General features: G+C 43.9%; 1 protein-coding gene across 1 annotated transcript in view; it reads left to right on the forward strand.

Moving 5' to 3' along the window:
- ADAMTS12 (ADAM metallopeptidase with thrombospondin type 1 motif 12) overlaps window positions 1-22,000 on the forward strand; it is a 461,827-nt gene that overhangs the window by 355,117 nt on the left and 84,710 nt on the right. The window contains exon 17 of the mRNA XM_075214451.1: window positions 1,182-1,308. Within this exon, the coding sequence (XP_075070552.1) occupies window positions 1,182-1,308 (127 nt within the window). The remainder of the gene's footprint in view (window positions 1-1,181; window positions 1,309-22,000) is intronic.

Below are 22,000 nucleotides of genomic sequence, written 5' to 3' on the forward strand. Positions count from 1 at the left end.
GACAATTCCATCTTGCACCATTTTTCTTTTCTTCCAGTGCAGTGTGCCAATGTGTCCTAGATGTGCTAGGAACTGCCGTGTGTTTGTGTCATTGCTCTGTCACTTACCATCCAGCCAGGTCGCAGCAGTCTTTGTTTAAAAGTGTATGAAAATAATATTGTGACCTATGAGGTGGTCAAAATTGACTGCAAATGACTTGAAATTACTGTTATTGAGGTTAATAATAATGTAGGAACAAAAAAAGAGCAAAATTATGTGATTTTAGCATATTTTAGGATTTTTTCTAAAAAAGACAAAATAAAAACCAAAACACATGAGAGTGGTTTTGCCAAAACCAAAACACGAAGCTAATCCAGATCCAACACCAAAACCAAAACCAGTTCACAGGGGTCAGTGAGCATCTCTAACAATTATACATATTTACACCCAACAATGGAGATGCAGCTCGACAGTGTTAGTTAAAAATGCAAATGTCGCATTAGCCTATCCATATACAGTATTATGTAACTAATTATCATATGCACAAGAGATAACAGTGTCATGACAGTGTTTGTAATAAATGCAATGGTTGCATTTTTCATGTAAAATGCAATGAAATGCATCCATCATTTACCGCTTTATAAAATCCAATGGGAGTCTTCTTTATTGCAGTAGTCCAAATGGAAATGGCAAATAAGAAATCCGTATAAATTTCCGCATCTTGACATAATATAGCCGCAGCATTAATGAATGAAGTACTGAGGGGGTCAATGCACAAGCAACCAATCAGAAGTGACTATATCGCCCCACCGGTGTTGTCATCATAATCAGCATCACATAACATTACACCAGGCCTCCAAAGCCTGCAAAAAATACATCTCCTTAGAAGTGTACTCCTTCGATGCGTCAAAATCTTATTAGGTCACATCCCTTACATGTAAACGCCCTTAATGTAATCAACTATTATCGACTACATGGAACTGAAATGAATCTAATTTTATAGTTTTACAATGAAAGTAGTTAGAGAAGTTACGGTAAACTCCATACAACTTACCAGCTATAGATGAATACATTTAAGTGAAGAAATTTAAGTATAAATACAGTTTTATGTGGGCTTGACAGATCTACTTTAACAGTGCATAGAGTTATTTCATTTTGAAATAAGGAACAATATTTACATTTAATTTGTATCTGTCTAACAGGTGTTCAGCGCCAGATTGCCAGATGCGTGAAAAAAGGAAAAGGCATTGTTAATAATACTTTGTGTGATCACAATGAGCGACCAATGGCAAAGCAGAAGAACTGCACACTGCAAGACTGTCCACCAAGGTAAATGTATATTGATGGAACTTGGAACAGAGATTCACCATTCCCAAAAGAAGCTCCTGTATACAATATTATTACTGACAATTAACCATGAATTACTCTCACTGTTAAAATCTGTAATATTTAACCTACCCTCCTCACATCTCTCTCATTACCCTCCTCACATCTCTCTCATTACCCTCCTCACATCTCTCTCATTACCCTCCTCACATCTCTCTCATTACCCTCCTCACATCTCACTCATTGCCCTCCACACATCTCTATCATTGCCCTCCTCACATCTCTCTTATTACCCTCCTCACATCTCTCTCATTACCTTCTCACATCTCTCTCATTAGTCTCCTCACATCTCTCTTATTACCCTCCTCACATCTCTCTCATTACCCTCCTCACATCTCTCTCATTACCTTCTCACATCTCTCTCATTAGTCTCCTCACATCTCTCTTATTACCCTCCTCACATCTCTCTCATTACCCTCCTCACATCTCTCTCATTACCGTCCTAACATCTCTCTCATTACCCTCCTCACATCTCTATCATTACCCTCCACACATCTCTCTAATTACCCTCCTCACATCTCTCTAATTACCCTCCTCACATCTCTCTCATTACCCTCCTCACATCTCTCTCATTACCCTCCTCACAGCTCTCTCATTACCGTCCTAACATCTCTCTCATTACCCTCCTCACATCTCTATCATTGCCCTCCTCACATCTCTCTCATTACCCTCCTCACATCTCTCTTATTACCCTCCTCACATCTCTCTCATTACCCTCCTCACATCTCTCTTATTACCCTCCTCACATCTCTCTCATTACCCTCCTCACATCTCTCTCATTACCTTCTCACATCTCTCTCATTAGTCTCCTCACATCTCTCTTATTACCCTCCTCACATCTCTCTCATTACCCTCCTCACATCTCTCTCATTACCGTCCTAACATCTCTCTCATTACCCTCCTCACATCTCTATCATTACCCTCCACACATCTCTCTAATTACCCTCCTCACATCTCTCTAATTACCCTCCTCACATCTCTCTCATTACCCTCCTCACATCTCTCTCATTACCCTCCTCACAGCTCTCTCATTACCGTCCTAACATCTCTCTCATTACCCTCCTCACATCTCTATCATTGCCCTCCTCACATCTCTCTCATTACCCTCCTCACATCTCTCTTATTACCCTCCTCACATCTCTCTCATTACCCTCCTCACATCTCCCTTATTACCCTCCTCACATCTCTCTCATTACCCTCCTCACATCTCTCTCATTACCTTCTCACATCTCTCTCATTAGTCTCCTCACATCTCTCTTATTACCCTCCTCACATCTCTCTCATTACCCTCCTCACATCTCTCTCATTACCGTCCTAACATCTCTCTCATTACCCTCCTCACATCTCTATCATTACCCTCCACACATCTCTCTAATTACCCTCCTCACATCTCTCTAATTACCCTCCTCACATCTCTCTCATTACCCTCCTCACATCTCTCTCATTACCCTCCTCACAGCTCTCTCATTACCGTCCTAACATCTCTCTCATTACCCTCCTCACATCTCTATCATTGCCCTCCTCACATCTCTCTCATTACCCTCCTCACATCTCTCTTATTACCCTCCTCACATCTCTCTCATTACCCTCCTCACATCTCTCTCATTACTGTCCTAACATCTCTCTCATTACCCTCCTCACATCTCTTTCATTACCCTCCTCACATCTCTCTCATTATCCTCCTCACATCTCTCTCATTACCCTCCTCACATCTCTCTCATTACTGTCCTAACATCTCTCTCATTACCCTCCTCACATCTCTCTCATTATCCTCCTCACATCTCTCTCATTACCCTCCTCACATCTCTCTCATTATCCTCCTCACATCTCTCTCATTACCCTCCTCACATCTCTCTCATTACTGTCCTAACATCTCTCTCATTACCCTCCTCACATCTCTCTCATTATCCTCCTCACATCTCTCTCATTATCCTCCTCACATCTCTCTCATTACCCTCCTCACATCTCTATCATTACCCTCCTCACATCTCTCTCATTACCCTCCTCACATCTCTCTCATTATCCTCCTCACATCTCTCTCATTACCCTCCTCACATCTCTTTCATTACTGTCCTAACATCTCTCTCATTACCCTCCTCACATCTCTCTCAGTGCCCTCATCACATCTCTCTAATTACCCTCCTCACATCTCTCTCATTACCCTCCTCACATCTCTCTCATTACCCTCCTCACATCTCTCTCATTACCCTCCTCACATCTCTCTAATTACCCTCCTCACATCTCTATCATTACCCTCCTCACATCTCTCTCATTACCCTCCTAACATCTCTCTCATTACCCTCCTCACATCTCACTCATTACCCTCCTCACATCTCTCTCATTACCCTCCTCACATCTCTCTCATTACCCTCCTCACATCTCTCTCATTACCCTCCTCACATCTCTCTCATTACCCTCCTCACATCTCTCTCATTACCCTCCTCACATCTCTCTAATTACCCTCCTCACATCTCTATCATTACCCTCCTCACATCTCTCTCATTACCCTCCTAACATCTCTCTCATTACCCTCCTCACATCTCACTCATTGCCCTCCACACATCTCTATCATTGCCCTCCTCACATCTCTCTTATTACTCTCCTCACATCTCTCTCATTACCTTCTCACATCTCTCTCATTAGTCTCCTCACATCTCTCTCATTATCCTCCTCACATCTCTCTCATTACCCTCCTTACATCTCTCTCATTAGTCTCCTCACATCTCTCTTATTACCATCATCACATCTTTCTCATTACCCTTCACACGTCTCTCTCATTACCCTCCTCACGTCTCTCTAATTGCCCTCCTCACATCTCTCTCATTACCCTCCTCACATCTCTCTCATTACCCTCCTCACATCTCTCTAATTACCCCCCTCACATCTCTCTCATTAGTCTCCTCACATCTCTCTCATTAGTCTCCTCACATCTCTCATTATCCTCCTCACATCTCTCTCATTACCATCATCACATCTTTCTCATTACCCTTCACACGTCTCTCTCATTACCCTCCTCACATCTCTCTAATTGCCCTCCTCACATCTCTCTCATTACCCTCCTCACATCTTTCTCATTACCCTCCTCACATCTCTCTAATTACCCCCCTCACATCTCTCTCATTAGTCTCCTCACATCTCTCTCATTATCCTCCTCACATCTCTCTCATTACCCTCCTCACATCTCTCTCATTACCCTCCTCACATCTCTCTCATTACCCTCCTTACATCTCTCTCATTAGTCTCCTCACATCTTTCTCATCATCCTTCAGACATCTCTCTCATTACCCTCCTAACATCTCTCTCATTACCCTCCTCACATCTCACTCATTGCCCTCCACACATCTCTATCATTGCCCTCCTCACATCTCTCTTATTACCCTCCTCACATCTCTCTCATTACCTTCTCACATCTCTCTCATTAGTCTCCTCACATCTCTCTCATTATCCTCCTCACATCTCTCTCATTACCCTCCTCACATCTCTCTCATTAGTCTCCTCACATCTCTCTTATTACCATCATCACATCTTTCTCATTACCCTTCACACGTCTCTCTCATTACCCTCCTCACGTCTCTCTAATTGCCCTCCTCACGTCTCTCTCATTACCCTCCTCACATCTCTCTCATTACCCTCCTCACATCTCTCTAATTACCCCCCTCACATCTCTCTCATTAGTCTCCTCACATCTCTCTCATTAGTCTCCTCACATCTCTCATTATCCTCCTCACATCTCTCTCATTACCATCATCACATCTTTCTCATTACCCTTCACACGTCTCTCTCATTACCCTCCTCACATCTCTCTAATTGCCCTCCTCACATCTCTCTCATTACCCTCCTCACATCTCTCTCATTACCCTCCTCACATCTCTCTAATTACCCCCCTCACATCTCTCTCATTAGTCTCCTCACATCTCTCTCATTATCCTCCTCACATCTCTCTCATTACCCTCCACACATCTCTCTCAGTGCCCTCCTCACATCTCTCTCGTTGCCCTCCTCACATTTCTCATTACCCTCCTCCTATCTCTCCCTGTACTCTCCTCATATCTCTCTTATAGCTGCCCTAATATCTCATCATTGCCCTCTTACACACTGCTGACTGCAGAGTGAGGACTGCAGGCTTAAAGCAATCATAAGTGAGGCAGTTCACTTCATTGATTGTCTTTGCAACATGTGGAATTTTGTGCATGAAGCTTTTAATTTAAAATTAGGAACAGTGCTCCTAAAAATGCACTTTTCCACAGAAGTGCAACTAAAAGGGTGGAAAATTCATCCAATTAAAATTATAGAATGTGCTCTGATCTCTGTCCTCTTGGTCTTGTGTAAAATTGTTTTTTTAAAAGTTTTTTTGACAAAAGGAATCCAATCTGAAAAACTCTTGCCACAAATTGAAATCTTATTTTTGCACGGCCAGCTTATCCCAACCCCTCCCACCAGACCATGTTCATTTTTGATTCGCTACACATTACAAATTGGTGTTCGAAGCCACCAAAGACATTTTTCTGTGCCTTGGCAGTTTTGCTCGTTTTAATGGCCCCAGTGGAGGCAGCCATTTTGTGTGCTGAAACAATATTCATGAGAATGCAGCCTATCAGTTCCCTGGTAACAGTGATTCATAAATATCTGATTCTGAAATGTTTTGGCATTGCCATTCAGTGATGTCATTGGTTCCTAGTGTATTTGAACAGCTCAACAGGTCAGATCAATAAAATGGCAGCCATTATTGAATGTAGATGAAAGGTCACTATAAATAAAGGTGTCCCTCTTTTCGATGAGTAGCCAAACTTTCTTCTGCTTTCTCTCTTCTAATTGCCCTCCTCACATCTCTCTCATTACCCTCCTCACATCTCTCTCATTACCCTCCTCACATCTCTCTAATTACCCCCCTCACATCTCTCTCATTAGTCTCCTCACATCTCTCTCATTATCCTCCTCACATCTCTCTCATTACCCTCCTCACATCTCTCTCATTACCCTCCTCACATCTCTCTCATTACCCTCCTTACATATCTCTCATTAGTCTCCTCACATCTTTCTCATTATCCTCCAGACTTCTCTCTCATTGCCTTCCTCATTACCCTCCTCACATCTCTCTCAGTGCCCTCATCACATCTCTCTAATTACCCTCCACACATCTCTTTCAGTGCCCTCCTCACATCTCTCTCATTGCCCTCCTCACATCTCTCTCATTGCTCTCCTCACATCTCTCTCATTACCCTCCACACATCTCTCTCAGTGCCCTCCTCACATCTCTCTCGTTGCCCTCCTCACATTTCTCATTACCCTCCTCCTATCTCTCCCTGTACTTTCCTCATATCTCTCTTATAGCTGCCCTAATATCTCATCATTGCCCTCCTACACACTGCTGACTGCAGAGTGAGAACCGCAGGCTTAAAACAATCATAAGTGAGGCAGTTCACATTATTGATTGTCTTTGCAACATGTGGAATTTTGTGCATGAAGCTTTTAATTTAAAATTAGGAACAGTGCTCCTAAAAATGCACTTTTCCACAGAAGTGCAACTAAAAGGGTGGAAAATTCATCCAATTAAAATTATAGAATGTGCTCTGATCTCTGTCCTCTTGGTCTTGTGTAAAATTGTTTTTTTAAAAGTTTTTTTGACAGAAGGAATCCAATCTGAAAAACTCTTGCCACAAATTGAAATCTTATTTTTGCACGGCCAGCTTATCCCAACCCCTCCCACCAGACCATGTTCATTTTTGATTCGCTACACATTACAAATTGGTGTTCGAAGCCACCAAAGACATTTTTCTGTGCCTGGGCAGTTTTGCTCGTTTTAATGGCCCCAGTGGAGGCAGCCATTTTGTGTGCTGAAACAATATTCATGAGAATGCAGCCTATCAGTTCCCTGGTAACAGTGATTCATAAATATCTGATTCTGAAATGTTTTGGCATTGCCATTCAGTGATGTCATTGGTTCCTAGTGTATTTGAACAGCTCAACAGGTCAGATCAATAAAATGGCAGCCATTATTGAATGTAGATGAAAGGTCACTGTAAATAAAGGTGTCCCTCTTTTCGATGAGTAGCCAAACTTTCTTCTGCTTTCTCTCTTCTGGATTTATTTTATGCTGTAAATCTACACAAATGTGTTCCTTTATGAACCCTACAGTAAGATACCATAAAGTATCTTTTGTCAACAGAAAATACAGCACAGAGTTAGGTTTATTGCCTTGTAAAAGCAGTAAGCGAAACGCGCATCAGCGGACGCTGCACTCGCTGTCAGTTAAACCTATTATAAAGGAAATTGAAACTTATTTGAGACTTTGAATAGGAGTGTTCGTGGAAAGAATTTAAATATATAACGATACTGATTTTTTTTTTTTTGAAAGCCTGAAAAGCAGTGCTCTCCAACCCATTGTGAACGTTAAAATAAGTGAAAACTTAAAAAACGTGGCACAAGGGGTGCGGTACATGGCCCACCTCAAAAAAGGAAGGGCCCTAGTCCCCGACCCCCGGATCCTAATGGACCCTTAGGGGGCAAAGGTCTTCAGACCCCCTTTGCCGCAAGGCTAGGGAGGTCCCTTTAGCCCCTGGAATCCGCCAAAGCTTCACCCAGGACCCGATAGCTCATCCAACCCCCGGAAGGGAGGACCCATGATGTTTGCAGGAGGGCCGAAACCTGATGGCCACACAGCCCCCCCTAAACATATAAAAAAGGGAAGTGACAAAACAGTGAGAAAAATAAATAAATAAATCAGTGCCGGGCAAAACGACCCCAGCCTTTCGGCCGAGATGTTAAAAATTGTTCCTGCCTGGCCAAAAGTCCGGGGCAAGGAAGTGTGTATAGCAGAAAGTGAGGATCGTGCAAAGAGTAGGGATGAGCGCACTCGGATTTATGAAATCCGAGCCCACCCGAACGTTGCGGATCCGAGTCGGATCCGAGACAGATCCGGGTATTGGCGCCAAATTCAAATGTGAAACTGAGGCTCTGACTCATAATCCCGTTGTCCGATCTCGCGATACTCGGGTCCTATAAATTCCCCGCTAGTCGCCGCCATCTTCACTCGGGCATTGATCAGGGTAGAGGGAGGGTGTGTTAGGTGGTCCTCTGTCCTGGTAGATCTCGTGCTGTGCTGTTTAGTTCTGTGCTGTGCTGTTTAGTTCTGTGCTGTGCTGTGCTGTGCTGTGCTGTGCTGTGCTGTGCTGTGTTCTGCAGTATCAGTCCAGTGGTGCTGTGTGCTGTGCTCTGTCCTTCTGAGGTCAGTGGTGCTGCTGGGTCCTGTGCTGTGTCCTGTTCAGTCCAGTGGTGCTGTGTCCTGTGCTCTGTGCTTCTAAGGGCATAGTTATTTCCCCAATATTCCCCTGTGTTTAAAAAAATAAAAAAAAGTTTTTTAAAAAAATACCAAAAACTACTTTAATTTTTTTTAATTACCACAAAATTTGCACAACCAATCCTGCAGTATAAGCCCATTGGTACTGCAATATTACCAAGTTCACACATTCAGCAGTAAAAGTCCAGTGGTACTGCAATATTACAAAGTTTACACATTCTGCAGTATCAGTCCAGTGGTGCTGTGTCCTGTGCTCTGTCCTGCTGAGTTCCGTAGTGCTGCTGGGTCCTGTGCCGTGTCCTGTTCAGTCCAGTGGTGCTGTGTCCTGTGCTCTGTGCTTCTAAGGGCATAGTTATTTCCCCACTATTCCCAAGTTTTTTAAAAATAAAAAAAAAGTAAAAAAAAAATAAAAATTAAAAAAAAAAAAAAAAATATATAATAATTATAACCAAATTTGCAAAACCAATCCAGCAGTATAAGTCCATTGGTACTGCAATATTACAAAGTTCACACATTCTGCAGTATCAGTCCAGTGGTGTTGTGTCCTGTGCTCTGTCCTGCTGAGTTCCGTAGTGCTGCTGGGTCCTGTGCCGTGTCCTGTTCAGTCCAGTGGTGCTGTGTCCTGTGCTCTGTGCTTCTAAGGGCATAGTTATTTCCCCACTATTCCCAAGTTTTTTAAAAATAAAAAAAAAGTAAAAAAAAAATAAAAATTAAAAAAAAAAAAAAAATATAATAATTATAACCAAATTTGCAAAACCAATACAGCAGTATAAGTCCATTGGTACTGCAATATTACCAAGTTCACACATTCTGCAGTATCTTGTGCTACATATAATGGAGACCAAAAATTTGGAGGATAAAGTAGGGAAAGATCAAGACCCACTTCCTCCTAATGCTGAAGCTGCTGCCACTAGTCATGACATAGACGATGAAATGCCATCAACGTCGTCTTCCAAGCCCGATGCCCAATCTCGTAGTACCGGGCATGTAAAATCCAAAAAGCCCAAGTTAAGAAAAAGTAGCAAAAAGAGAAACTTAAAATCATCTGAGGAGAAACGTAAAGTTGCCAATATGCCATTTACGACACGGAGTGGCAAGGAACGGCTTAGGCCCTGGCCCGTGTTCATGACTAGTGGTTCAGCTTCACCCACGGATCTTAGCCCTCCTCCTCCTCCCCCCCCTACAAAAAATTGAAGAGAGTTATGCTGTCAGCAACAAAACAGCAAACAACTCTGCCTTCTAAAGAGAAATTATCACAAATCCACAAGGCGAGTCCAAGGATGTTGGTGGTTGTCAAGCCTGACCTTCCCATCACTGTACGGGAAGAGGTGGCTCGGGAGGAGGCTATTGATGATGTAGCTGGCGCTGTGGAGGAACTTGATGATGAGGATGGTGATGTGGTTATTGTAAATGAGGCACCAGGGGGGGAAACAGCTGATGTCCATGGGATGAAAAAGCCCATCGTCATGCCTGGTCAGAAGACCAAAAAATGCACCTCTTCGGTCTGGAGTTATTTTTATCCAAATCCAGACAACCAATGTATGGCCATATGTAGCTTATGTAAAGCTCAAATAAGCAGGGGTAAGGATCTTGCCCACCTAGGAACATCCTCCCTTATACGTCACCTGAATAACCTTCATAGTTCAGTGGTTAGTTCAGGAACTGGGGCTAGGACCCTCATCGGTACAGGGACACCTAAATCCCGTGGTCCAGTTGGATACACACCAGCAACACCCTCCTCGTCAACTTCCTCCACAATCTCCATCAGATTCAGTCCTGCAGCCCAAGTCAGCAGCCAGACTGAGTCCTCCTCAATACGGGATTCATCCGAGGAATCCTGCAGCGGTACGCCTACTACTGCCACTGCTGCTGTTGCTGCTGTTAGTCGGTCATCTTCCCAGAGGGGAAGTCGTAAGACCGCTAAGTCTTTCACAAAACAATTGACCGTCCAACAGTCGTTTGCCATGACCACAAAATACGATAGTAGTCACCCTATTGCAAAGCGTATAACTGCGGCTGTAACTGCAATGTTGGTGTTAGACGTGCGCCCTTTGTCCGCCATCAGTGGAGTGGGATTTAGAGGGTTGATGGAGGTATTGTGTCCCCGGTACCAAATCCCCTCGAGATTCCACTTCACTAGGCAGGCGATACCAAAAATGTACAGAGAAGTACGATCAAGTGTCCTCAGTGCTCTTAAAAATGCGGTTGTACCCACTGTCCACTTAACCACGGACATGTGGACAAGTGGTTCTGGGCAAACGAAGGACTATATGACTGTGACAGCCCACTGGGTAGATGCATCCCCTTCCGCAGCAACAGCAACAGCTGCATCAGTAGCAGCATCTACAAAATGGCTGCTCATGCAAAGGCAGGCAACATTGTGTATTACAGGCTTTAATAAGAGGCACAACGCTGACAACATATTAGAGAAACTGAGGGAAATTATCTCCCAGTGGCTTACCCCACTTAGACTCTCATGGGGATTTGTGGTGTCAGACAATGCCAGTAACATTGTGCGGGCATTAAATATGGGCAATTTCCAGCACGTCCCATGTTTTGCCCACACCATTAATTTGGTGGTGCAGCATTACCTCAAGAGTGACAGGGGTGTGCAGGAGATGCTTGCGGTGGCGCGCAAAATTTCTGGACACTTTCGGCATTCAGCCAGTGCCTACCGCAGACTAGAGGCACATCAAAAAAGCATGAACCTGCCCTGCCATCACCTCAAACAAGAGGTTGTGACGCGCTGGAACTCCACCCTCTATATGCTGCAGAGGATGGAGGAGCAGCAAAAGGCCATTCAGGCCTACACAGCCACCTACGACATAGGCAAAGGAGGCGGGATGCGCCTCAGTCAAGCGCAGTGGAGACTGATTTCCGTGTTGTGCAAGGTTCTGCAGCCATTTGAGAAGTCAGTTCCGACACTGCCAGCTTGAGTCAGGTCATTCCCCTGATCAGGCTGTTGCAGAAGCAGCTGGAGAAAGTGAGGGAGGAGCTGGTAAGCCATTGCGATTACACCAAGCATGTAGCTCTTGTGGATGTAGCCCTTCGTACGCTTTGCCAGGATCCGAGTGTGGTCACTCTTTTAAAGTCAGAGGAATACATTCTGGCCACCGTGCTCGATCCTCGGTTTAAAGCGTATGTTGTGTCTCTGTTTCCGTCGGACACAAGTCTACAGCGGTGCAAAGACCTGCTGGTCAGGAGATTGTCCTCTGAAGAGGACCGTGACATGCCAACAGCTCCACCCTCATTTTCTTCCACATCTATGGCTGCGAGGAAAAAGCTCAGTTTTCCCAAAAGAGGCACTGGCGGGGATGTTGATAACATCTGGTCCGGACTGAAGGACCTGCCAACCATTGCAGACATGTCTACTCTCACTGCATTGGATGCTGTCACAATAGAAAAAATTGTGGATGATTACTTTGCTGACACCATCCAAGTAGACATGTCAGACAGTCCATATTGTTACTGGCAGGAAAAAAAGGCAGTTTGGAAGCCCCTGTACAAACTGGCTCTATTTTACCTGAGTTGTCCCCCCTCCAGTGTGTACTCGGAAAGAGTTTTTAGTGCAGCGGGGAACCTGGTCAGTGAGCGGCGAAGGAGGTTGTGAGGGGGTGTGAGGGCCCAAGGACAATTCCATCTTGGAACTTTTTTTTTGGCATTAAATGACCAATCAACAGTCGTTTGCCATGTTCAAAAAGTAAAACCAAATTTTAAAAAATTCAAGAAATTAAACCAAAAGTAAAATGCCGTGTCATAATTTAAAACAAGAGGTATTGACGTGCTCTAAAACTACTGTATTGTTGTTTATATTTTATAAACACTACACTTGAAAGCTTGAGTCTTTCAATAAAAAAGTAACTGTCCATTGCACGAATATTTGCAACAGGGACAATTTTAGGGTTAAGAAAGCCAACTAATAACACTTCGACGCTGTCTGTCTTTATAAACACTACACTTGGAAGTTGGAGGAGGTATTGTGGCCCCGGCACCAAATTTACTACCGGGGCCACTCCACTGTGCAGTCCATATTTAGGTGTATCAGATATTAAACAACGGTGACAGTTGATGCCCAATTTTTTAATTATATTGTGGCCTCGGTACCAAATTGTGTACCGGGGCCACCACACTACGCAGTCCAGATACTTGTTTGGTGGAATTCAGACCAGTTGAGGGTTTTATTATTATATTGTGGGGACCACTCTATCTATACCACACTACAACTCTATACCACTCTATTTCATACTTTAATTCTATTTAATACTTTAATTCTATTTCATACTTTAATTCTATTTAATACTTTAATTCTATTACTAATTACCATAAAGAGGAACTGCCGCTTCTATTTAATACTTTAATTCTATTAGTAGTTACCATAAAGAGGAACAAAATAAACCAATTTTACCAAAAGTATAATATGACTTAGACTTACAAACACTACACTTGAAAGATGGTGCCTTTAAATGAAAAAGTCAGTCTTCATTGCACGACTATGTGCAACAGGGACAGTTTTTTGGTTTACAAAGTCAACCAATAACACTTGGACCCTGTCTGTCTTTAACATACTTGATGGGATCTCAATGACGAATTGTCTGTACCATGTTTGGAGGAGGTATTGTGGCCCCGGTATCAAATTGGGTACCGGGGCCACCCCACTACGCAGTCCAGATACTTGTTTGGTGGAATTCTGACACGTGGAGGGTGTATTTATTTTATTGTGGCCCCGGTATCAAATTGGGTACCGGGGCCACCCCACTACGCAGTCCAGATACTTGTTTGGTGGAATTCTGACATGTGGAGGGTGTATTTATTTTATTGTGGCCCCGGTATCAAATTGGGTACCGGGGCCACCCCACTACGCAGTCCAGATACTTGTTTGGTGGAATTCTGACACGTGGAGGGTGTATTTATTTTATTGTGGCCCCGGTATCAAATTGGGTACCGGGGCCACCCCACTACGCAGTCCAGATACTTGTTTGGTGGAATTCTGACACGTGGAGGGTTTTTTAATTATATTGTGGCCTCGGTACCAAATTGTGTACCGGGGCCACCACACTACGCAGTCAAGATAGATAGATGCGTATCATAGATAAAGTACATTCAGTGGTGTGGGGCAAATTGAAAAATATTCAAAATGCACTGACATTATCAAAAACAAGAGGTTGTCACACGCTAAAACTCCAACATGTATATGATGGAGAGGATGGAGGAGCAGCCGTATGTGTAGTGTAATGCAGACCTGTTGAAGGTTTTTTATATATTTTATTGTGGTGCCCAGTGCCCACTCCTCTAGGCAGTCCAGGTACATTTATTGGTGCGATTCATAAAAGTTCAGGGTTTTTAATATATTGTGGTGACCCACTCCTCTACGCAGTCCAGGTACATTTATTGGTGCGATTCATAAAAGTTGATGGTTTACTTATTATATATATTGTGGTGACCCACTCCTCTACGCAGTCCAGGTACATTTATTGGTGCGATTCATAAAAGTTCAGGGTTTTTAATATATTGTGGTAACCCACTCCTCTACGCAGTCCAGGTACATTTATTGGTGCGAATCAAACAAGTTGATGGTTTTCTTATTATATATATTGTGGTGACCCACTCCTCTACGCAGTCCAGGTACATTTATTGGTGCGATTCATAAAAGTTCAGGGTTTTTAATATATTGTGGTGACCCACTCCTCTACGCAGTCCAGGTACATTTATTGGTGCGAATCAAACAAGTTGATGGTTTTCTTATTATATATATTGTGGTGACCCACTCCTCTACGCAGTCCAGGTACATTTATTGGTGCGATTCATAAAAGTTCAGGGTTTTTAATATATTGTGGTGACCCACTCCTCTACGCAGTCCAGGTACATTTATTGGTGCGAATCAAACAAGTTGATGGTTTTCTTATTATATATATTGTGGTGACCCACTCCTCTACGCAGTCCAGGTACATTTATTGGTGCGATTCATAAAAGTTCAGGGTTTTTAATATATATTGTGGTGACCCACTCCTCTACGCAGTCCAGGTACATTTATTGGTGCGATTCATAAAAGTTCAGGGTTTTTAATATATATTGTGGTGACCCACTCCTCTACGCAGTCCAGGTACATTTATTGGTGCGAATCATAAAAGTTCAGGGTTTTTAATATATATTGTGGTGACCCACTCCTCTACGCAGTCCAGAAAGATACCTTGTTGCAACGTTTTGGACTAATAACTATATTGTGAGGTGTTCAGAATACACTGTAAATTAGTGGAAATGCTTGTTATTGAATGTTATTGAGGTTAATAATAGCCTAGGAGTGAAAATAAGCCCAAAAACTTGATTTTTAAACTTTTTATGTTTTTTTCAAAAAAAATCCGAATCCAAAACCTTAAATCCGAACTGAGACCTTTCGTCAAGTGTTTTGCGAGACAAATCCGAACCCCAAAAATAACGAAAATCCGGATCCAAAACACAAAACACGAGACCTCAAAAGTCGCCGGTGCACATCCCTAGCAAAGAGCCATGATTTCAAGTGAGGGTCACCACTCCCCAGGTGAATTCAGGCACCCCTGGGTCACCACTCCAGCCAGGGCCGGATTAAGGGGGGGCACAGGGGGCATGTGCCCCGGGCCCCCCTCTCTCAGGGGGCCCCCCGGGACCAGCTGTGGCTCTTTTTGCTGCCCCCAAATGTCAGTCTACAAGGGGCAGCACAGGGTTCCGTTTTTAAGTGCTCTCTTGGCACTATAAGCACAAGCATGCTTTTGCTTTTTTTTTTTTTTGAGTGTTCTGGGCTTCCTTAGCTGCCGTGTAGATGACAGTGTGAGGAGGAGCAGAGAAGATCTGCCCTGCCTGTCTGTGGGGGATAAGGTAAGTTAAGATCTGCTGTGTGTGTGTGACTTTCTGTGTGTGTGACTGTGTGTGTGAGACTTTCTGTGTGTGTGACTGTGTGTGTGTTTGTGTTTGTGTGACTGTGTGAGACTTTCTGTGTGTGTGTGACTGTGTCTGTGTGTGTTTCAGCCAGAGGAGGAGGCAATTATGAAAATGAAGGGGATAATTGTGGACAAGGAGAGGGGGTGATTTATGGACAAGGAAGGGGGTGATTTATGGACAAGGAAGGGGTGATTTATGGACAAGGAGGGGGTGATTTATGGACAAGGAAGGGGTGATTTATGGACAAGGAGGGGGTGATTTATGGACAAGGAAGGGGTGATTTATGGACAAGGAGGGGGTGATTTATGGACAAGGAGGGGGTGATTTATGGACAAGGAGGGGGTGATTTATGGACAAGGAGAAGGGGTGATTTATAGACAAGGAGAGGGGGTGATTTATAGACAAGGAGAGGGGGTGATTTATGGACAAGGAAGGGGTGATTTATGGACAAGGAGGGGGTGATTAATGGACAAGGAGGGGGTGATTTATGGACAAGGAGGGAATGATTTATGGACAAGGAGAAGGGGTGATTTATGGACAAGGAGAGGGGGTGATTATGGACAAGGAGGGGGTGAATATACAAATAGAGGGGGTTGCAGAGTGACAACCCAGGAAGGGAAACCAACGCTGATGAGAAGGGGGTTGAAGATGCTAAGTAGGTGGGGAATGAGGAGTGAGAGGGAAGATAGAGAATTAAGATGAAGAGGATTGAGGAGTGGGATGTTGGGGATATAAATAAAGAACAGAGAAGTACGATGTGCTCAGACCTAGATTGTCTATTTATTGTGGACCCTCTCTCCATGCCCCAGGGAAGTAGCTTTTCTAAAAGTGGGCATTATGGTAAAAATTACAAAATTATGGCATAATGTACAAAATGTAATATGCCTCCATGCTAGCTCTGTTGCCTTGCAACAAATCAGTCCTGCTAGTGCTTAGCTGGACTAGGCTGTTAGGGATAACCAATATATACTTACATATAGTAAGGTTATTTTGTTAATTATTTGTGGAGTGATTGTGAGGTATTTAATGTGTGCTTGAGTTTGGGGAGGAGTGCTATTTATTAAATGTGAATATGAATTATAAAATGTTGGCAATGGTTTTGAAAAATAGGTTTATTTATTACATGTAAACTCTATTCATTTATACCAGGCTGTTTGGTGGGGAGGGAAATAAGTTTATTAAATGTGTACGCTATTAATTTAATGTCGGGGCTGCTTGGGGAAAATAGTTCTATTATTAAAAGTGAATAGTATTAATTTAATTCCAAATTTGGGGCTGGTTGCAGGGAGGGAGGCCTAATTATTAAAGGGGGTGCTATTGATTTATTAACAGGACTCTTTGGGGACTCCTAAACTTTATGTACCTGTTTTTGATTCAAAATAGGGCCCCGACATCCCAGAATCTACACAAACGGCAACTGAGCTTAAGACACCAGCAGCCACAGGTGGTGAAAGCGACAACAGCAGGTAGGGGAGACCAGGACCATCTTCCAACTGTTCTCAATATGGTGGGACTGTCCAGAATTTGGGTGACTGTCTCACTTAGTCAGGATTTGGTCTGACTACAAGGATAGTTGGGAGATATGTCCTACTTCACACTGTTATGCTTGTAAAGGCAGAGTTGTGTGCATCTAACAGTAGTGCACATAGCATTGCCTGTTTATTTGTTTAAAATTAATATCATATTCGACAATATGGGGCCCCCCTGTCTTAAGTGCCCCGGGCCCCCCAGAACCTTAATCCAGCTCTGACTCCAGCGGCACTATCTCAGGCTTTCATGCTGCTGGCCTCTTGGCCAGGCCAAGCTTTCTCGTGGCCTTTTCAGGTGCAGGAATCCCATCTCAGACAGGTAGTCACTTGATCTTAGCCAAAAGGCCGAGAAGCAATATAACAATACTGATATCCAACAAAATATGATCACTGATTTAGTTTTAGTCAGAGGGAGTGGTATTACAGCTATACGAAGGGAGTTTACTCTCGGCTGTAAACTGAGGGATATAAACGAGGCTCACTATGTTATATATGCTGATTAGGCTAGCAGAGGAGACAAAAGCTAGTAGGCTATAATCTTATTATTACATAGAGCCATCAAACTGGCATATTTGTAATACCATTGTACTTCCTCTAGTTACTTGCATATAACAGGGTTATGTAGGAGACGTAGGTTAGTATGATACAATTTAAGATTTGATTGAGCTTTTTGTTACATTGCAACATATAGGTTTGCTGTTAATTATTCAGAGACTCAGTACACTTTAGGAATAAGTAATTGATACCATTATTGAGCATGCCAATCAGATGGTGTATACATCAGTCTCAGGATATACTTTAGAAATAGGTTTATATCATTATGACATCTTAACATAATTCCTCCCTTTGTTGTTACTAGGATTATCAGTTTTTTAAGAGATTTATGATAACTCCTTTCAATTCTATTTATCTTTTTGGCATACACAATTACAAGAAAGACAGACAGCTGGGTAAAAACTCTTTTACCCTTTTAACAGTTATTTTGAATTTTCAGTCAACATTTTTTCATTTCTCTTTTTTAATATTTCGCTTCAAATATATTAAAGTAAAAATAATGATTTTTTTGTAATTATTTTACCAACGACTGAAAGTCCCAAAAAGCACTCAGATTTATGTGTACACACCTACATGATTTACCGTCAGATCTGTGCTCTTCATCTGTCATAGCCATCTGCTGAACATATCGTAACTGCACACTCTATAGATATCTGCCTAACACTGCTGGTCGTGAGTGCATACACACTTCTATATTTGCCCGACATTGTTCCATCGATGATAGTGATTTTTGGTCAGTTTATAGAATCAAATCAAATGATACAATGAGCTTAGGTGCAATAAAACATGATCATGGGAGCGTACACACTAGTGCGATATCGGACAAAACAGTCATTTATCGTGTGATTGGCACAATGATTGGAGGAAAAACTTGTAGTGTGTACCCAGCTTCAGGGCAAGTGATGTCTCATTATTTTCATTTATTACTGAGATTAAGAATAGTGTGCTGCCCTTTTGAAGATAAGAGGGCCTCCCATGTGGCCATTGAAATGTATTCGTTTGCCCATCAGTGATCTACAATCAGGAGAATATACAGTTTTATGTTCAACACAGAGGGCTCACCCTAGAGTATCCAGGGCATTTATTGGTATTATTATTGTTAATATCTTGTATTTATATGGTGCCAATAAGGGTCCGCAGCAGCATACATAGTGTGAAGGAGAAAACAAAACACGGCATATAGGGAAGTACAAGAGAAACATAATAGATGAGCATAGACAACCCGGCTGAGGACAGGTAGACCGGACAGAGAGGTATGAGTGAATAAAGAACGCTTGGAGCCAGAAGGAGGAAGGAAGAGAGGTGGGGTGTGAACTAAAGTAGAGTGAGCCTGAGCCCAGGAGTGTGGGCACAAGTAGCACACACTAATGATGATAATGATGAGGAGGAGACTGAGTCAGGAATCCAGAGCTGAGGTAGAGGAATAAAGCTGGGGTCCTGGGAGCAACAGTAGGGTAACAGGAGCAGTAGGACACAAGGAAGAGAGGGCCCTGCTCGCGGAAGCTTACAATCTAGAGGAAGTGGCAGACTAACAGGAAACACCAGGCAAGTTTGCTTTTACAAGCCATCGCCGCTTTAAATTTTAGCTGCAAAGTCGCCGATTTCCGGCGAGTTGAAAAAAATCGGACTTTCATACATTTACCCCAGGGGTGTTGGGGTGAGGGGACTTGAAAGTAAATGGAGAACAAATAGGGGCAGCACTGTGGCTAAGTGGTTATCACTTCTGCCTCACAGCACTGAGGTCATGAGTTAAATTCCTGACTATGACCTTATCTGTGTAGAGCTTGTATGTTCTCCCCGTGTTTGCGTGGGTTTCCTCTAGGTGCTCCGGTTTCCTCTCACACTCCAAAAACATACTGGCAGGTTAATTGGCTGTTATTAAAATTGACCCTAGTATCTGTCTGTCAGTGTCTGTGTGTATGTTAGGGAATTTAGACTGTAAGCTCCAATGGGGCAGGGACTGATGTGAATGAGTTCTCTGTACAACGCTGCGGAATCAGTGGCGCTATATAAATAAACGGTGATGATGATGATGATGACAAGAGCAGTGAGAGGACTAGAAATCTGAAGTTAGGGCAGAATAAGGGCTGGTGAAATGAAGAAGGGAAGAAGACAAAGGGTGAGGTGTAATATAGTAAACAAGGAAGGATAAGAAAGGGAGTTCAGGAGGGCAGGGGAGAGGTTAGAGGGAGGAAGGGTAGGAGATCCTGAACAGGTGGGTTCTGATGAATCGTTTAAAGATTTGCAGTCTAGGGGATAGCCTGACAGAAAGAGGGTGTTCATTCCATAAAGAGGAGCTACCCGAGAGAAATATTGAATGCGAGAGTGAGACATGGTGATCAGATAGGAGGTGAGATGGCGGTCTTTGGCTATTTGTAGATGGTGAAAGTATGAATGAAGATGAGGTTGGAGAGATATGGGGCTGTGGAGCTAAAGAGGGCTTTATAGGCGAGGGAGAGAAGCTTGAAGCAGATTCTTTGTTGGAGGCTAGTGTAGTGCTTAACAGAGAAATAGAGCAGCAAGAGAGGAAGGATAGTCTCACTGCATCATTAAGTATGGGCTGAAGAGGAGCGAGATGAGAGTGGGGGAGGCCAATAAGGAGGATGTTGCAGTAGTTGAGGTGAGAAATGATCAGAGAATGGATGAGAGTTTTGGTGGCATCAGTGGAGAGGAAGTGAGGCATATGAGCTATATTTTGAAGATAAAAGCAGAAGGATTGGGTGAGGTATTGGATATAGGGGGTGAAGGAGAGGCTGGAGTCAAGGATGATGCCTAGGCAGCAAACTTGGGTAAGGGAGAAGATATTGGTATTACCAATAGTGATGGAGAGGGTGTCATTGACATTGAGGTGGTACTGAAGTCTGACGGAACTGATAAGTCCATACAGTGAGGAAGTGTACAGAGACAAGAGCGGAGGGCCAAGGACAGAGCCCTTGGGACGGTTATGGGAAGTGGGATAGTGGGGAGGGTGCGGCTGAGGTAGAGCCTTCATTTTCTCTATCTCTATAGAGTAAGAATAGTTAGAGGTATGGTAGGTAAACCAAGAGAGGACAGTGTCAGAAAGGCTGATGTTGCAAAGGGTGTGCAGCAGGAGAGTGTGACTGCCTGTATCAAAGGCTGCAGAGAGGTCCAAGAGATTAAACAGGGAGTAGTCCACATTGGAGAGGATCGAGGATGGAGCTGTCTGAGAGGTGGCTAGTGAGATGGGTGTAGACCAACCATTGAAGCAATTTGGAAGCGAAAGGGAGGAGAGAGATGAAGCGGTAGTTGGACAGGGAGGTGGGGTCAAGGTTTGTTTTTTGTAAAAAGGGTGAGACACAAGAGTTTTTGAAGGAGGAGGGGAAGATATCAGTGGAGAGGGATAAGTGGAAGAAGTGGGCAAGGTGGAACATGCAGTAGGCGAGAGATTTTGAAGTAGATGGCACGGAATAGGATCCAGCGGCAGGTTGAGGGGGGAGGACAAGAGTAGAGAGTAGACTTCATCACCCAAGGTTGGGCGGAAGAAGCACATAGGATGATGGTTGGAGGGCAAGTAGGGGTTTGACGCTGGGGGTGTTACGAGCCGCGGCTCCCCGATGGGCCGCCGCAGCTCGCTTCCTGCTGCCTCTGGCTTCCCGGCCGTCTCCATGACAACTGGGAAGTCACTTCCGCCCTCCACGTCCCGGTTGTCTGGGCAACAACTGGGACGCTCTGTCTCCCCTGCCGCAGCACCCGGCCAGCTGTCTAATAGCCGGGCGCATGCACGCATAGGTATTTAAGGCTGCTATTGTATTAGGGAGGGGGATCGCTGGCACCCTGCTCCTATTGGTTCCCCTCACTAGTTAAGGCAGTGAGGACTGAGCCTCACTGGCAGTTATAGCTCTCAGTGTAGCTAGGCTCCTGTTCTCTGTCCTTGCTCCTGTTCTGAGTTCTCTAGTTTGACTTCCCGTGTATGACCCCTGGCTTGCTTCTGGACCTTGTTGGATTGCCTGTGACCCTGACCTTAGCTTGTGCTCTGGATTCGTTTGCCTCCTGACTGCCCCGACCTTCACCTGGACCTCACCCTGCTGTCTGCTATTGCCCTCTGACCTCGGCCTGTTTACTGGACTCCGTTTCTACCACCTATCTGGCCCTCGCCAGTGCTGTGGCAACGTCATAAACTTGTACTACTCTGAGTTCAAGTCCTGGGGGCATCTGAGTACCTGTGAGTGCGTCCAGCTCTACGGGAAAGGTGGCTTGCTATAGGTGAAGACCACTTTTGCCTGTTCTTCAAGTTTATGGTGTTCCCTGTCCGCCATAACAGGGGGGCTATTGAAGAGTTGGGAGGAGGAGATTCCAATTCTGATGTAGTCGATTTTGGAGG

The sequence above is a fragment of the Mixophyes fleayi genome, chromosome 1 (genome assembly GCF_038048845.1).
Source record: "Mixophyes fleayi isolate aMixFle1 chromosome 1, aMixFle1.hap1, whole genome shotgun sequence".
NCBI classification, from domain to species: Eukaryota; Metazoa; Chordata; class Amphibia; order Anura; family Limnodynastidae; genus Mixophyes; species Mixophyes fleayi.